The sequence below is a fragment of the Balaenoptera physalus genome (assembly GCF_965194825.1).
Source record: "Balaenoptera physalus genome assembly, chromosome: 6".
Classification (NCBI taxonomy): Eukaryota; Metazoa; Chordata; class Mammalia; order Artiodactyla; family Balaenopteridae; genus Balaenoptera; species Balaenoptera physalus.
Genome location: NC_138885.1, coordinates 87,868,586 through 87,884,338, shown reverse-complemented (window position 1 = coordinate 87,884,338; position 15,753 = coordinate 87,868,586). Strand labels below are relative to the sequence as shown.

At 38.2% G+C, this 15,753-nt stretch overlaps 1 protein-coding gene across 1 annotated transcript; it reads left to right on the top strand.

The window, feature by feature from the left end:
- Positions 1–6,443: 6,443 nt before the first annotated feature.
- LOC309663387 (uncharacterized protein C2orf66) lies at positions 6,444–15,285 on the top strand. Its single transcript, XM_082467389.1, is given in 5 exon segments — positions 6,444–10,955; positions 10,957–10,986; positions 10,990–10,995; positions 12,037–12,852; positions 13,172–15,285. Coding segments are annotated over 4 exon segments (297 nt in total). The 5' UTR covers positions 6,444–10,874; the 3' UTR covers positions 12,217–12,852; positions 13,172–15,285.
- Positions 15,286–15,753: the final 468 nt, after the last annotated feature.

The window sequence follows — 15,753 nt, the reverse complement described above, 5'->3', positions numbered from 1 at the left end:
TACATATTATAATCCCTAAAGCAACCATTAAAATAATAATTCAAAGAGGTATAGCTAGAATGCGAATGGAGAAATTAAAATAGAAATTTTAAAATATTTTTAAAGCCCAAATCATAAAAGACAAAAATTGATGAATTAGACTTCATCAAAAATAAAAACTTCAACACTGTTCAAAAACAGTGTTAAGAAAATGAAAACACAATTCGCAAGTGGGAGAAAACCAAACATCCATCTGATAAAGAACTTGTATCTAAAATATATATAAAGAATTTTCAAAATTCACCAACAAGAAAACAACTAAATTTATAATGAGCAAAATACTTAAACACTTCACCAGAGAAGATACATGGGTGACAAACTACATGAAAAGATGCCCAACATAGTCACTAGAAAAATGCTAATTATAACCACAATGCCTAAAATAAAAATTTTCAAAAACTGGCAATAGTTCTGGTAAAGATTTGAAGCAACTAGAATTCTCATACATTGCTGGTGGGAATGCAAAAGAGAATGTCACTTTAGAAAACAGTGTGGCAATTTCTTAGAAAGTGAAACATACCTTTAGCATATGAACCAGCAATACCACCTCCATATGTTTACTCAAAAGAAATGAAAACCTATGTCAAAACAAAGACCTGTATGTAGATATTTATAGCAGCTTTATTAATAATTTCCCCAAACTGGAAGCAAACCAAGTGTCTGTCAACTGGTGCATGGATAGAAAATTTATGGCACATCCATAAAATAGAATATTACTTGGCAAGTAAAAAGACGTGAACAGCTGATATGTGAAATAATATTGATGACTCTTAAGTGCAGTATGCTAACATGCCATATTGTGTGAGTCTACTTATATGAGAGAAAAAGGAAAAACTGTAGTGACAGAAAACATAAGAGTGGTTACAGGGGAACTGACTCCAAAGGGGCTTAAGGGGAATTTTGGGGGTGATGGAAATGTTCTAAATCTTGATTGTGATGGTGGTTACATAGCTATACAAAATTTGTGGAACTTTTTACTAAAAAGGATATATAAGTTACATGCTAATAAACCTGACTTAGAAAAATTAAAGCTTCCCACAAAGAAAACTCCAGGCCCAGATTATTTCAGTGGTGAATTGTATTGAAGTTTTAATTCTGTTGAACATAGGGTAACACCAATGTTGACAACTCTTTTGGAAAATAAAAGAGGAGGGACCACTTCCCAAATCATGTTATGAGGCAAGCATAGCCTGATATCAAAGCATGACAAAGAAATTACAAAAAGTTACTGACCAACATTCCTTGTTAACATAAATGTGAAAGTTCTTAATGAAATACCAGCAAATCAAATCCAGTAATTTATAAAAGTCCTCAGGAATATATAAATCAACTACTAGGACTGGTATGGTCACAGAATTTAAGGTCAATATACAAAAAATATTTTCCATATTCAAATATCAAACAACTGTAAAATAATTTTTATAAAATGCCATTTATATTATAAGATACTTAGGAATAAATAAAAATATGTACAAGGCCTCTCCACCAAAAACTACAAAATATTGCTTAGGGAAAATTTTAAAGCCCTAAGATAAAGAGAGAGAATATTCATTGATTGGAAGACTCACTATTTTTAAGATGTCATTCTTCTCCAAAATGATATATATATTAAATGCAATCTCAATAAAAATTCCAGCAGGCTATTTTTCTAAAACTCTACAAGCTGATTCTAAAATGTATATAGAAAAGCAAACAATTTCAAATAGTCACAACAATTTTGGAAAAGAATCACACCAATACGTGACTTCAAGACTTACTATAAAGCTACAGTAATCAAGGCAGTGTGGTATTGGCAAAAGGATAAATAAGTAGTAAGTACATCAGTGGAACAGAACAAAGAGTTCAAAAATAAACACACGTGTTTATGGTCAATTGATTATTGACAAAGGTGCCAAAACATTCCAATGGGAAAAGAAAATCTTTTCAACATACAGTTCTGGAGTAACTGGATACTTATATGGGAAAAAAAATAAGCCTGGACCCTTCCTCACATCATATACAAAACTAACTTGAGATGAATCATAAACCTAAATGTAAAAGCTAAACTATAAAGCTTCTAGAAGAAAATATAGGAGAAAACTTTGAGATGTGATGGTAGGCAAATGTGCATAGTTAGGTTAAAGAAAGCAACGACAATTTAAAAATTGTTAAATTATAGGGGACTTCCCTGGTGGTGCAGTGGTTAAGAATTCGCCTGCCAATTCAGGGGACACGGGTTTGATCCCTGGTCCGAGAAGATCCCACATGCCGTGGAGCAACTAAGCCCGTGCACCACAACTACTGAGCCCATGTGCCGCAACTACTGAAGCCCGTGCACCTAGAGCCCGTGCTCCGTGACAAGAGAAGCCACCACAATGAGAAGCCCATGCACAGCAACTAAGAGTAGCCCCTGCTCTCCACAACTAGAGAAAGCCCGTGCGCAGCAATGAAGACCCAACGCAGCCAAAAAAAAAATTGTTAAATTATAGTTCATCATAATTAAAGACTTCTGCTCATCAAAAGACATCATTAAGAAAGTATACAGGCAAACCACAGACAGAGAAACATATTTCTATAAAGGATTTGTTTTCAGAATATATAAAGTACTTCTACAACTCAATCATAAAACCTCAAATAACCCAATTTTTAGAAGTAGAATTTTGAAAGACGGAAGTCAGGAGGTAGTATTTTTAGCAGAAACCTAGAACGTCCTCACTGCCACTTGGAAGCACGTTATTGTTGGAGGATTAAGATGACATCATCTCTGCTGCTGAGATTTCTTGGGAGTTTCCCCAGGGCTAGACTTACAGAATGCACTTTTGAAGAGTAAAGGTCTGCTATTTATTTTATTTTGTTTAAAATAATTGTATAACACTTTATGCACCTAGAGAACTAAAGAGCTCCCAGAATACTAGGAACTAATCATCGATTTGGGGGGGGATTGTTTTAGGGAGAGGGGTTTGTTGATTTTTTTTAAATAAAAACTCACTGGCTCTATTTCAGAGCTCACAATTGATGAATAGCACGAAGAAAAGGAATCATTTGCCCATTATGTCCCAAAATATCCAAAGAAATACCCATCTGAATTGTCCTCAATTTTTCCCCTTTTCTGAAACTACTCCCTTTATCATGCAAAATATGTACCTGGAAATTTAGGTGGTATTTTAAGAATGGTGTTTCTTCCAGGTGTTTGAATAATTTTATCAGTGGGTTAAAATATGAGGTCCATTACAAAATTATGTAACTCAGAGGTGGGGTCTTATCTAATTTAATAGTCTAAGATGGAAACTTTTCTCATCCCTTTCGTATCAAAAAGACATTTTATAGTATAGTTTTCCTCATGTAGAACCTCAGGTTCATAATAGACATTTCAACCCAAATCCATTGTGTATTGTGAACTGGAAGACAGAAGAAGCTTCACCTTTCTTAAAAGGGAATAGAGACAGCTTCTAGGTCTCTCCATGGTGCAATGTATTCAGTAGAGGCTAAAGCAGTTGTGGTGAGTTATGGGTCTTTCTCCTTTGTGATTGGCCTGACATCTTGACATTCCTTGTCTTAGTTTCCAATGGCTGCTGTAAAAAATTACCAAAAAGTGGGTGGCTTAAAACAACAGAAATTTACTCTCACAGTTCTGGAGGCCAAAAGTCTGACATCAGTATCACTGAGCCAAAATCAAGGTGTGGACAAGGCCATGCTCCCTCTGGAGACTCTAGGGAAGCATCTGTTCCTTTCCTTCTCCAGCATCTGGTGGCTGCCCACATTCCTTGGCTTGTGGCCTCAGCTCCAGAACAATTTAAATAGAAAGGCATGTGTGGTCATAAAGGTGCCACACTCCAGTCTCCGTTGGTTTGTGTGCAACAGCTAGACTGAATGTTAATTTACACTTTACTAGTCCACTGAATATTCAAGTCAAATCAAAAAATATTTATTGCCTACCTACAGTTATCTCTTCCCTCCTTATTAAAATATGGCACTATGTAAATCTTTAGATGAACAGTACAAAATAGAAATGTAACAAGGCTCAAATTTCAAAAGAAAATTGCAAGGATCTGAACTCAAGTTTTACCTAAAGAATGATTAATTCTATAAGCATTTGTGATATGCTGGCCTATTCTATGCCAGGCCTTATGCCAAACTCTGAAGAATCAATGATAAAAAAGACATGATGCCAACTTGAAGGAGCTCACCTTGGAACAATGAGACATGTGGAAGCAAATATCATCATCCAAATTCAGCAAGGTAAAAGCTGTTGAAGTAACTAAGTGGTTTCTTTTTCTCAGAAGATGTGACATTTGAGGTGGGCCTTGAAGGACAGGGAGAAGTTCTGAGAGCACACAAGGGTTAGAGAAGGCATTCCAGGCAGAAGCAACAGTGTGTTCAAAGGCACTGAGGTATATGTGTGGGTGGTGTTCATTAGAGAGGTCAGATGGCTTGAATGGTAGGACTGGGTCATATTGAGGGTCTTTACATCACAGTCAAGAGCTTAGACTTTATCTTATGGGCATCCTGAAGCCACTAGAGGTGGATGTGATGCTAGTAAGCTTTTTTTGAGCTGTGTGACCTTTTTTTTCTGTTGTCTCTCCACCAGGGTCAGTTGCAAAAACAAACTTGTTACCAACTACCTCAGGCTCTCTGCTACAAAAACATACTGCTTGCTGAAAGGCTTTTTGCAAAGTCATAAGAAATGATTCAACCTTTTATATTTTAGGAAAAATCCTTAACTTATTTATGGCTTTGGAGATACCAATGTGGCCTGAGGTGGCAAGGGTTTTGGGATCTGGTTCTCAAACCCAGGCTGAGAGAGTTTGGTTGATACTTCAGTCACCTTGTGAATCTAGATGTCCATTTTCTTGCTCTGTGTCTCCGAGCTGGTTTCAGATTAAGCATGATTGTCCTAATTTCTACCTTTTGTTGCCTCTACTCCTTCATCTTAGTTGCAGGAGAAATAGCTGGAACTTGGGGCAGCATTGAAAGATATGTTCTGGCTGTCCCTCTCTAACTAGCCCATGGCGTTTGTGTTTCCGGAAGGCTGGTGGCAGGGAGGAAGACCAACCAGGGGAGGGACCTTGGGAAGAAGGGAGGCCACTGCTGAAGCCCCAGCTGATGATAACGGAAAACTGACGAAAGCAGAGGCCTTGAGACCAAGCTGGGCTTGAAAGCAAATGCTCTCAGGGAAGGATGGCCACCCCACTTGGCCTTGGCTTCTAGGATTGGCACACACCCTGGCCCTAAACAGCTGTAGCATGTTTTTGGAGGAAGATCTCTTTTTCTCTTCAAAATACTCCTTTCACATTTTTTAAACAAAATAGAGGATAGCAAAGAATAAAACAGATTTTTCCATAGTGAATAGCTAGAGAATTCTGAGGGTCAACTCTCTACAGTCAGAGGTACTTAACCCTGTACCGATACTGCCGAAAGGAACAAACGGTCAACTGTATTGTGGAGGTGTTAGAGAATGTCATGGGTTTTTTAAAACCAACTTGTCTGACTCTAAGCCCCTTTCCGAACGGGGTTGGGGAGCAAAGATCCAATTTCAGCAGTTTCTGGACCTTCCCTCACCTCCCCAGCGTCTCACAGGATCTGGAAACTTTATGTGGCCCCAGGATATGAGGGGTGAGCCTCTCCCATCCATCGAGGTCACAGTGGGTTCTCTTTGCTTCTGTTCTATGCTTGGCAAGAGCCTTATCCCTTTTTTCCCCTCTTCTCTTTAGTCTATTTTCAAACTGAAATCTGCCCACTGCCACAAAAAGCACTTATGATTGCTGTGAACAGAAAGCTGCCTCGCATACTCTATTAGTCATGTAAGCAACCTTTCTGTTATCTCTGAAGTTCTCATCATCACTGAGGAAGCAGTCTATAAACAGTCATTCTCCCTTTCCCTTACTCAGACCAGAGGGAAGAAAAAGGAGGTAAAATTCTCGTCCCTGTTCATGATACAGCTAAATAGCTATACCAGCTCTGTCTTTTTTTTTTTTTTTTCTAATAAGGACAAGAAAGGTTTGAATAGGTTATAGAGTCCAACAGTCCAATAGTTTTAAAATTCCTCTGTGCCTGCCACAATATCCTCTTCATTCCTCTCCTCATCTTTACCATTATGTTTGAATTTATTTTTATTTATTTTTAACATCTTTATTGGAGTATAATTACTTTACAATGGTGTGTTAGTTTCTGCTTTATAACAAAGTGAATCAGCTATACGTATACATATATCCCCGTATCTCTTCCCTCTTGCGTCTCCCTCCCTCCCACCCTCCCTATCCCACCCCTCTAGGTGGTCACAAAGCACCAAGCTGATCTCCCTGTGCTATGCAGCTGTTTCCCACTAGCTATCTATTTTACATTTGGTAGTGTATATATGTCCATGCCACTCTCTCAATTCGCGCTGCTTACCCTTCCCCCTCCCCGTGTCCTCAAATCCATTCTCTACGTCTGCATCTTTATTCCTGTCCTGCCCCTAGGTTCTTCAGAACCTTTCTTTTTTTCTTTTTTTTCCCTTAGATTCCATATATATGTGTTAGCATACAGTATTTGTTTTTCTCTTTTTGACTTACTTCACTCTGTATGACAGACTCTAGGTCCATCCACCTCACTTACAAATAACTCAATTTCGTTTCTTTTTATGGCTGAGTAATATTCCATTGTATATATGTGCCACATCTTCTTTATCCATTCATCTGTCGATGGACACTTAGGTGGCTTCCATGTTCTGGCTATTGTAAATAGAGCTGCAATGAACATTGTGGTACATGACTCTTTTCGAATTATGGTTTTCTCAGGGTATATGCCCAGTAGTGGGATTGCTAGGTCGTATGGTAGTTCTACCATTATGTTTGAATTTATAATCTAATTAAGTTTGTGATTCAGTCACTACATATTTATTGGATTTCTTTTATGTGGAAGCCCTGTGCTGAGTACTCTATTTTCCTCTTAATTTCTGGTTGAGAAATGCCAGCAAAGATCTTCATTCAGATGCGTCTAGGTGTGGAAGGCTGAATATCCCAACTGCTACTTTTACACACACTCTATTTAATGAAGAGGCCAAATGGGACAATTTAGACTAGAAATTAATGGTTTGGGAACCCGAACTCTCCTGGGTTTTTTTCCTCTCTTTTGATTGAACTTATCAACTGAATAATTGCAAAATACCTACTTAGTGCTGTGTTGATACATTCTGAAAAAAATGTCATCAGCTTTTGCCTTTCAAGACAGAGATTTGAAATTAAGAAACAATTACAAGAATGTAAAATCGTTTTATTTAAATATATAACTTCTTTTAACAATCAGGAAAACTCCAGTCTTAGTGAACAAGATGACAATATGTGTGTGTTACTTTTAGTCCATTGCTCTTTTGAGAAACTATAAATATTTCTTAAATGGGGAGCTCTTAAAACAAATGAGCTATGGTTTTATACAAATGGATCTAAAGTTAGAAATTATTCATAGGTAAATGGTTATGCAAATCTTTTCTGATTTATTCAGTGTTTCCCATTTTAAAAGTTCATTGTCTATGCATTGGGCTCAATGCTGGTACTGGGGGAACGTAAAGGTGAGCACTGTTTAAGGAGTTTACAGTGTTAATAATCTCAGCACTTAATACTTCAATATTATTAGGTGCTTTAACTTCAAAGTCCTGGAGTTTTTGTTTTTGTTTTCTTAATTTTTGAATTTTATTTTATTTATTTTTTTATACAGCAGGTTCTTATTTGTTATCCATTTTATACATATTAGTGTATACATGTCAATCCCAATTGCCCAATTCATCACACCACCACCACCCCCCCACTTTCCCCCCCTTGGTGTCCATACGTTTGTTCTCTACATCTGTGTCTGTTTCTGCCCTGCAAACCGTACCAAAGTCTTGGAGTTTTAAGGAGAGTTGATGTAATGAAATTCCAGGGTATTCATTTACTCACTTGACCACTGACATTTAAACAGACACAAGTCTTAACAATAAAATCAACACCTTCTCTTATTTCTATTTCCCCCTCCAGGTACTGCCTCTCTCTCTCTCTCTCTCTCTCTCTCACACACACACACACACACACACACACACACACACACAGGTGAACTTCTCAAGAGCTTGATGGATTCATTCTCTCTTTCCTGTCCATCGACTCCCTTCTAATCTGACCTTCACCTCCATCTACCCAAACATCTCTAATGCTCTATGGATCCTTTTAAGTCCTCATTTACCCAATTTGTCCCTTCTCGAAACATTTTCTTCTCTTGCTCCCATCCTCTCCTGGTTTTCCCCCTACCTCCAGAGTCTCCTTCATATAGATTCTGGTATAGGGCTGGTTCATAATAAAAAGCTTCTCAAAGCTCAAGTCCTACGTCACCTTTTCTTCTCATTTGCTAATCTTCACTGAGGTAATCTCATCCTTTACATGCCATATTTACAACTCCCATAGTTACATCTCCTTTCCAGACCTCTCCTCTGAGCTTCAGGCCTGTGTATCCAATTGTATATTCCCCATCCCCACTTGGAGATCTCCAAGGCTCCTCAAATTCAATGTGTCCCACCTGGAACTCATGAGCCTCATCTCCTCATGCCGGTGTTTGATATGTCAGCTAATGGCACTGTAGTCCGCTCAGCTGCATAATCCTGAGACCTAGGGATTGGCCTTGAAACTCTCTTCCCCTTAGCTCTGCCTCCCATAGTATCCAGTACATTATCAGTACCTGCTAAATATCTCTCAGATCCATCCACAACTCTGCATCTGTGCTACCGCCCTAATCCAAGTTAACATCTTGTCCTGCCTGGACTATTGCAGTAGCCACCTAACTGGTCTCCCTCTTTTCTAGCTCAGTCTGTCCTCCACAGTGCAACCAGAATAGCTTTTTAAAATTGCAAGTCTGTTATCAAGTCACTTGGATGCTTAAAACTTTTCAGTTAGCATTGTTTGCAGCAGAAAGATCATAATCTGACTACCTCTAAAGGCCCAAATTGCATCAGCCCCCCACCTTACTCCTTATACTCCTCAGATATTGACTTAATTTCAGTTGCATTAATGTGCCATGTTCCTTCCAGCCACAAGGTCTAGTACAGTTGTTCACCTTGTCTGAAACTCTTCTCCCTCTGTCCTCCCTAGGTTGCCTAGGTAACTCTACTCATCTACCAGATATAAGGTCACTTCTTCACAGAAGCCTTACCTGATCCCTGAGACTGCATTGAATCCACCTGTTCTACCCTGTCATAGTGTCATAATCTCAGTAGAAATTGTCATCATTGATATTTATACACTTTGTTATATAATGGTTTGATTAATGTCTGTCTTGCCCACTAATCTGTTAATTCCATGAGGGCAGGGAATCTATTTTTTATTCTTACTATTTTATCCCCAAAGCCTTGTGCAGTGCCTGGCACATAGTAGGCACTCAGTAAAAGTTTGTTGAATAAACAAAGGTGTGAATAAATGAAGGTCACAATGACCCTCCCAAGGTCAAAATGGCAAGACTGAGATTGTAGCCAGGTATTCTAATTTTCAGTCCAGATTACTAGCCTTCTCAACAAAGAGCTTGTTCTGGATTGTTCTGAATTATTGGAACGAAAGCAACTTCAGTTCATCAAGTCCAATTTCTCAACCCTACCATTTTCTGCGGATGGCATTTATTTAGCAAGGGAATGCTATAGGTAAGGTAATTTTTCTTTTTTCCACAAAACATGTGCTATCTTTTTGCTCTATTTTGAAAGGGTATTATGATTAACCATACCACTATTTAAAACTTGTAAAGCTTCTTGAGATTCTAAGAAGAAATATAAGGTATGGGTCACAAAGAGCAATTTTGTCTCTTGCAATAGAGTTTTCTGTTTAAAAAATGTGATTAATTTGAAAGGCTGATAGCTCCAAAAGAGCATTCTATTAGGTGGGATAATCATCATCATATTCCCAGCTGCTGTGTATACACCTTCTCTTAAAAGTGAAAAAGGAGAACGCCATTTTGCTGTGTGGAAGTGCCTTGTGTGTTCTATTGCATCCAAATGAAATGTTCATTGGTTGGAGGAGCGTCTGCTGTATTTAGGACAAATAGCTTCACAGTTAACCCTGAAGAAGCCTGAAGATGTGATTCTCAAGGGTCTTTGTGCTGTGGATGAAAATAGAATCATTATTTTTGAGCTCCTCCCCGCCCCCAGCCCCGCTCATATCAATGACTCCCACCTGCAGCCGATCCACTGGTTATAAGTAGCCATGAATCGCCTTGCAGATTGTAGGCAGGGTAAACAACCAGGGCCAGGCAAAACCAAACTCCAGGTAAGCTTTATTAGCTCTTTCTGTGTGTTTCATTTCCATTTCACACCTTGGGGTGGGATACAATCTCTACTTACACTGGTGTGGTGTGTATCTGTCTCAGACCTGTGTGTAAGGTGCATCTTTCAGTCGGGGTGTATATTTTTGTCTTTTCTCTCTTCTTTTTTTTTTTTAAGACTGCTGTCTTAACACTTAAAGTAATTTAAGATTGGTTGTTTTTCCGTTTTTTGTTATTGTTAAGAATTGCAGTTTCTTTGGAGACAACAAAGTGCAATTTTTTTCAGATGAAAAGGCATACTCACTTTCTAAGTTGTATTCATAATTGCTTTGTTTACCACTGTATAACATTCTCCTTATCATGGACTCCTTTAAGCTAATAATTGGTTTTAGGGGGGTTCATTAGGAAATGAATGTGGAAAAAAAGAGGGCTGCAAAATTCAGGTGAACCAATATACTACTTCTTCTTCCTTGTCTCCCCTTAAAAATGTTTCCTCTTTCTCTTTTCTACTTTTGCCCTCCCTTCTCCTCTCTCTCCCTCCTTCAATCTCTCTCTCTCTGGCCATTGACATTTCCCTGATCCTTCCTTTCACTCAGCTTCCTTCCACAATGCCCAAAGCACTCCCGCTGCTGGCTGTTGCCCTGGTGCTACTAGGGCTTGTGCATGGAGCCATGTTGAGAAACGAAGAATAAATGGAAGCCCCTCAACACTCCTAGAAACTGAGATCTGGTAAGAACAGCCACTGGGACATGCCAGGCTGCAGGGTGAAATTGGCACCTCCCTGGAGTTATGCACACTGCACTCTGCTAGAGCACGGTGGAGAGGAGGCTGCCAAGGGCTGAGAAGATTCCCCAGCAGGACCAGAGAAGAATTTTGCTAGCCTAGTGGCCGGTGATCTAGCCAATTTACTTGTTTCTGTATGGAGAAACAAATTTATATTTAGAAATGATCTTATACACACATAGCACATTACATTTGTAAATATTATATACACATTGACTTCATAGCCTTAATTTCTAATATATTGATATATACAGTATCAAGAGCGTAACAGGGAATTACGTTTTGCACAGCTTAGGTTGAACTGATAACAAAACAGATTCTCACATAACCAATACTTGCAAAGCTCCATTGCAAAAACTGAAAGTCGACCTGCATTCTTCAATTTGCTAGGCATTATTTTCAACGTAACGTTATCTAGGAAATAGAATTCAAAATACCAGTAAAAATTCTCTTTTAAAAATATGCCAAATATAGTAAACATGATGACATTACAATTTCAAAATATAGTTTTTCTAAAGAAAATGATGTGAAATGTAACAATATAGGATTAAAACAATCAAATAGCACTTTGCACAGCTTCTATGTATTCACAGAATACACAGCTGAAAACCCCACGTCTGAAATGACCGGGATCTATCTCACCATCAATCAGAGAGGAGACACCTGAGCTCTGATCACCGTGGAGTTCAATTTCATCTCTGACTTCAGTCCTCAGAGATGGGCAATGAATCTTCTCACTGTGGGCTGTTAAATAATTGATATTCAAGAATAGTGAATTATCTTTGTTTAGAGTTGAAGTGTCAGGTAGAAAGGAGGGGGAAGGGGAGAAGGAGCCACAGCTTGTGTTTCTGAGTTTTCCATCTCCTGCCTCCTAGGTTAGCTCTAAAGTCAATTTGGGGGGAAAATGAGAGGGGAAAAGTACTCACCTTTGAGTATTTGGAGTGTTTAAATGATAAATGACATTGAACATTTTCTTTCTCTCTTCAGTTTTTCAGAACCCTTCAGGCATATTTTAAAGGAAGAGGTCTTGATCTTGGGATGTTTTCAAATATTTCCTCCATGAACGAGAATCCCAGACCTCTCTCTTTCCAATCAGAACTTATTGCTTCTGCATTTGCAGATTATGAAGAACAGAAAAACTCCTTCCCCAATTACCTCAAAGTCTGAATCTTTCTTCTGAGTGCAGGTAAAACTTATCCCTTTATTCCCAGCATCTATCTAAACATACAACTCAGTCATAAAGTCATAAAGAGGTTTTGAAAATATTTATTTGAAAAATGATTTTATTTCCTCATGTAAATAACTTCTCAGTTCTGATGATACTCATCACTGTTAATACTCTGATTTGGTTCATATATTTTACAGTCTGGTTTTAAAAAGAAATGACAGTTATGATTTTTAAAGCATAGTTTTCTGGGAGAGATATATTAAAATAGTAGAACTATCACTCAATAGAATTATGAAATATAATTAAAAACCACATACTTATACCTATATCTTTTTTCAGACCAGGTCATAGAGCTAAATTATGTGGAAAATCGTCTGTAAAGAAATATATTGAGCTGTACAGTTGGATTAAATGGATATTAAAAATTTAAAAGAATGGTTTCTTTTGGGAGAAAGTATTAAGCATATATTTGAGCTTGAACTTCCTCACCTAGAGGAGGAAAAAGGGTAGAATATTAGTAAGGATGGCACTTCATAGGAAAAAAATTAGAAATTTATGTCTAAGATTTGAATTTTACTATTCTTATTACTTTAGCATTCCTATCAAATAAATACCTACCATTTAAAAAGGAACAGGTAGGGCTTCCCTGGTGGCGCAGTGGTTGAGAATCTGCCTGCTAATGCAGAGGACACAGGTTCGAGCCCTGGTCTGGGAAGATCCCACATGCCGCGGAGCAACTCGGCCCGTGAGCCACAATTACTGAGCATGCGCGTCTGGAGCCTGTGCTCCACAACAAAAGAGGCCGCGATAATGAGAGGTCCGCGCACCGCGATGAAGAGTGGCCCCCACTTGCCGCAACTAGAGAAAGCCCTCGCACAGAAACGAAGACCCAACACAGCCATAAATAATAAATAAATAAATAAAAATTAAAAAAAAAAAAAAAAAAAGGAACAGGTATGGTGCCGTCGAAGAAAATATACTATGATTCTAGTCTGTTAGCTTTTCATTTGGCTGAATAATAAAGGAAACCAAATCATAATTAAAATACTCCCATTCTTTCATGGGCATATGGATGAAATTGTGAAGAAGCAAACCACTGTTGCACTTCATTATGATTGTGAAAGGATTTTGATGATTAGCTCTTTTAAATGTGATGATTTTTTAAAAATAATGATTGTTATTCTAAGAGGATGCAATTTACCATGTGGTATATGCACTTGAGAACTGTCCTACAATGAGAAAATAAAATAGAATAAACACAAGTATATTAATGAAGGATCCCTTGACTATTTTTCACACTCGGGCCCTAGGGTAACAGACACTAAAACAGAGAATAATTATTAATACCAAGTACCTATTTCAGTATGAGACAGTATTGCATATAAGTTGTTTGTAAGCCTTAGTTTATTCATCTATAAATTGCATATATGGATCTCTAATAAAAAGTATCAGAGAAAACATCAAATACATACTTTCGTGTGAGCATGAAACAAGGAAATGTTTAAGGGCAGGAAAAAAGAGAAAGCACCCAGTTAGTGATATTGTAATGTAAGAATTATTCAACTTTGCAAAAGAAGCTAAGTTGCTGATTTGGAGAATATTTCATAATTACAAGCTCTCCTTTCCTAACAACTCTCATTAGGAAATGAAGACAAAAAGAGTTTTCACTGAACTATGTTGATCTTTGGGTCTTTGTGTGAATCGTATAATCTTCATTTTCCATTTCGTTATAATGTTTTCTTTCAGATGTCTGGTGGTTTTAAAACTACAGATGAAGCTTCTCATTAGAAAACTTGATTCATGGTCATGGCTAAACTTCTGTGTGTTTTTTCCCTCCATTTTTGTTAATTCGTAATGATTTTATTCTACATTTTATTCTACATAGCTCAAGCTATGTAAATAGCTTGAGCTTTGGGACATATGTGACTTACGTGCATGGGTTTTTTTCCCAGTCAATATCCATAGATACCAGTGTAGAGCACGGCATATATTGCAAGGATTACAGAAACACCATAAAGTCAAAAGAAATGATCTTCTAAATTATGTTTTCTTTAAGCTTGTCTTCCATGTTTCTTACCTTTTATCAATCTGTTTTTATTTGAAAGGGACATTGCTCATTTTTACTTTAGTTCATTATATGTAACAGGAATTTGGGTTTTAAATTTATCTTTTTCCTAAAAGGAAGATGCATTCCCACTGTCAGCATATGCTATTGAAAGACCTCACAGTCTTAGTTACATATCAAGGGAGAGTAAGTGATGAATATCCACAATTAAGTTGAAATGGAAGGCAAAGAAACGTGGGATTTTAGGAGTCTCTTGGGCCTCTGGGAGATGTTCTCTGCCACGATGTTCAGAGGTGGACATTGTGCTACACCAGATATCCTAGCCGTGCCTCACCTCTGGCTCTTCCACACACAACCTCAGGAAGGGAGAGTAGAAACAGGTGGATTTCCCTTCTTTCATAACCAACTCTCTTCCTCCACCCACCCCTCCCCAGCTGAGGCTGAATCATTCTGATTCTCATATTCTCATCTGAAATAGCTACTTTTCTTTATGAAGAGCTGCATCATTTTCTCTGATTTCTGCAAAAGGAACACTGTACTAGAAGGAAACACTGTAATCCTAAAAACACTAGTCTGTACATTCCAAAATAGTTTTCTGTGGCTTTTTTGTGGATGATTGATATTGAATATCAAGAATAAAATATTTATGCAAGAACAGATTCTATATCTGGTTCAATATGTTCTATTGTAATTAGTTGTATAAGTGTTTTCCCTGGAGGGTTGTGAGATATTTGTGAGCCAAGATCATATCTAAGCCACTTTTATTTCTCCAGCACCTAGTACAATGCCTTGCATGTAGCAAGCACTCAATAAATACTTGCTGAATTGAAATAAATGTGTGTTATTTTGCTATTCGTCACACAGTAATGGAAGCTGCTTCTAGTTAATGCCAGACTTTTTTGTTTTACCATTTAAAAGATATGTTATTATTATTTATAATTATATTTTATGTTTGGCTGTGTTGGGTCTTCGTTGCTGCGCGTGGGCTTTCTCTAGCTGTGGTGAGCGGGGCTTACTCTTCGTTGCGGTGTGCAGGCTTCTCATTGAGGTGGCTTCTCTTGTTGCAGAGCACGGGCTGTAGGTGTGCGGGCTTCAATAGTTGTGGCACGCAGGCTCAGTAGTTGTGGCTCGCGGACTCTAGAGCGCAGGCTCAGTAGTTGTGGCACACGGGCTTAGTTGTTCTGCGGCATGCGGGATCTTCCTGGACCAGGGCTCAGAGCCCATGTCCCCTGCATTGGCAGGCAGATTCTTAACCACTGTGCCACCAGGGAAGTCCTAAGTAATTATTGATGAGCTATTCCTCATAAAAATAAGCCTGTTCAGATAAATGGTAGAGTGGTAGGGAGTGCTTCACCCCTGTCCAGTTCCACTCAAGTACCAGTGACTGGCTTTCCCTTTCCCTTTCACCACTCCTGCTCTGGTTGTCAAGACCTCCACAAAGGGAATGTTTATTAGTTTTAAGGCCTCTGAA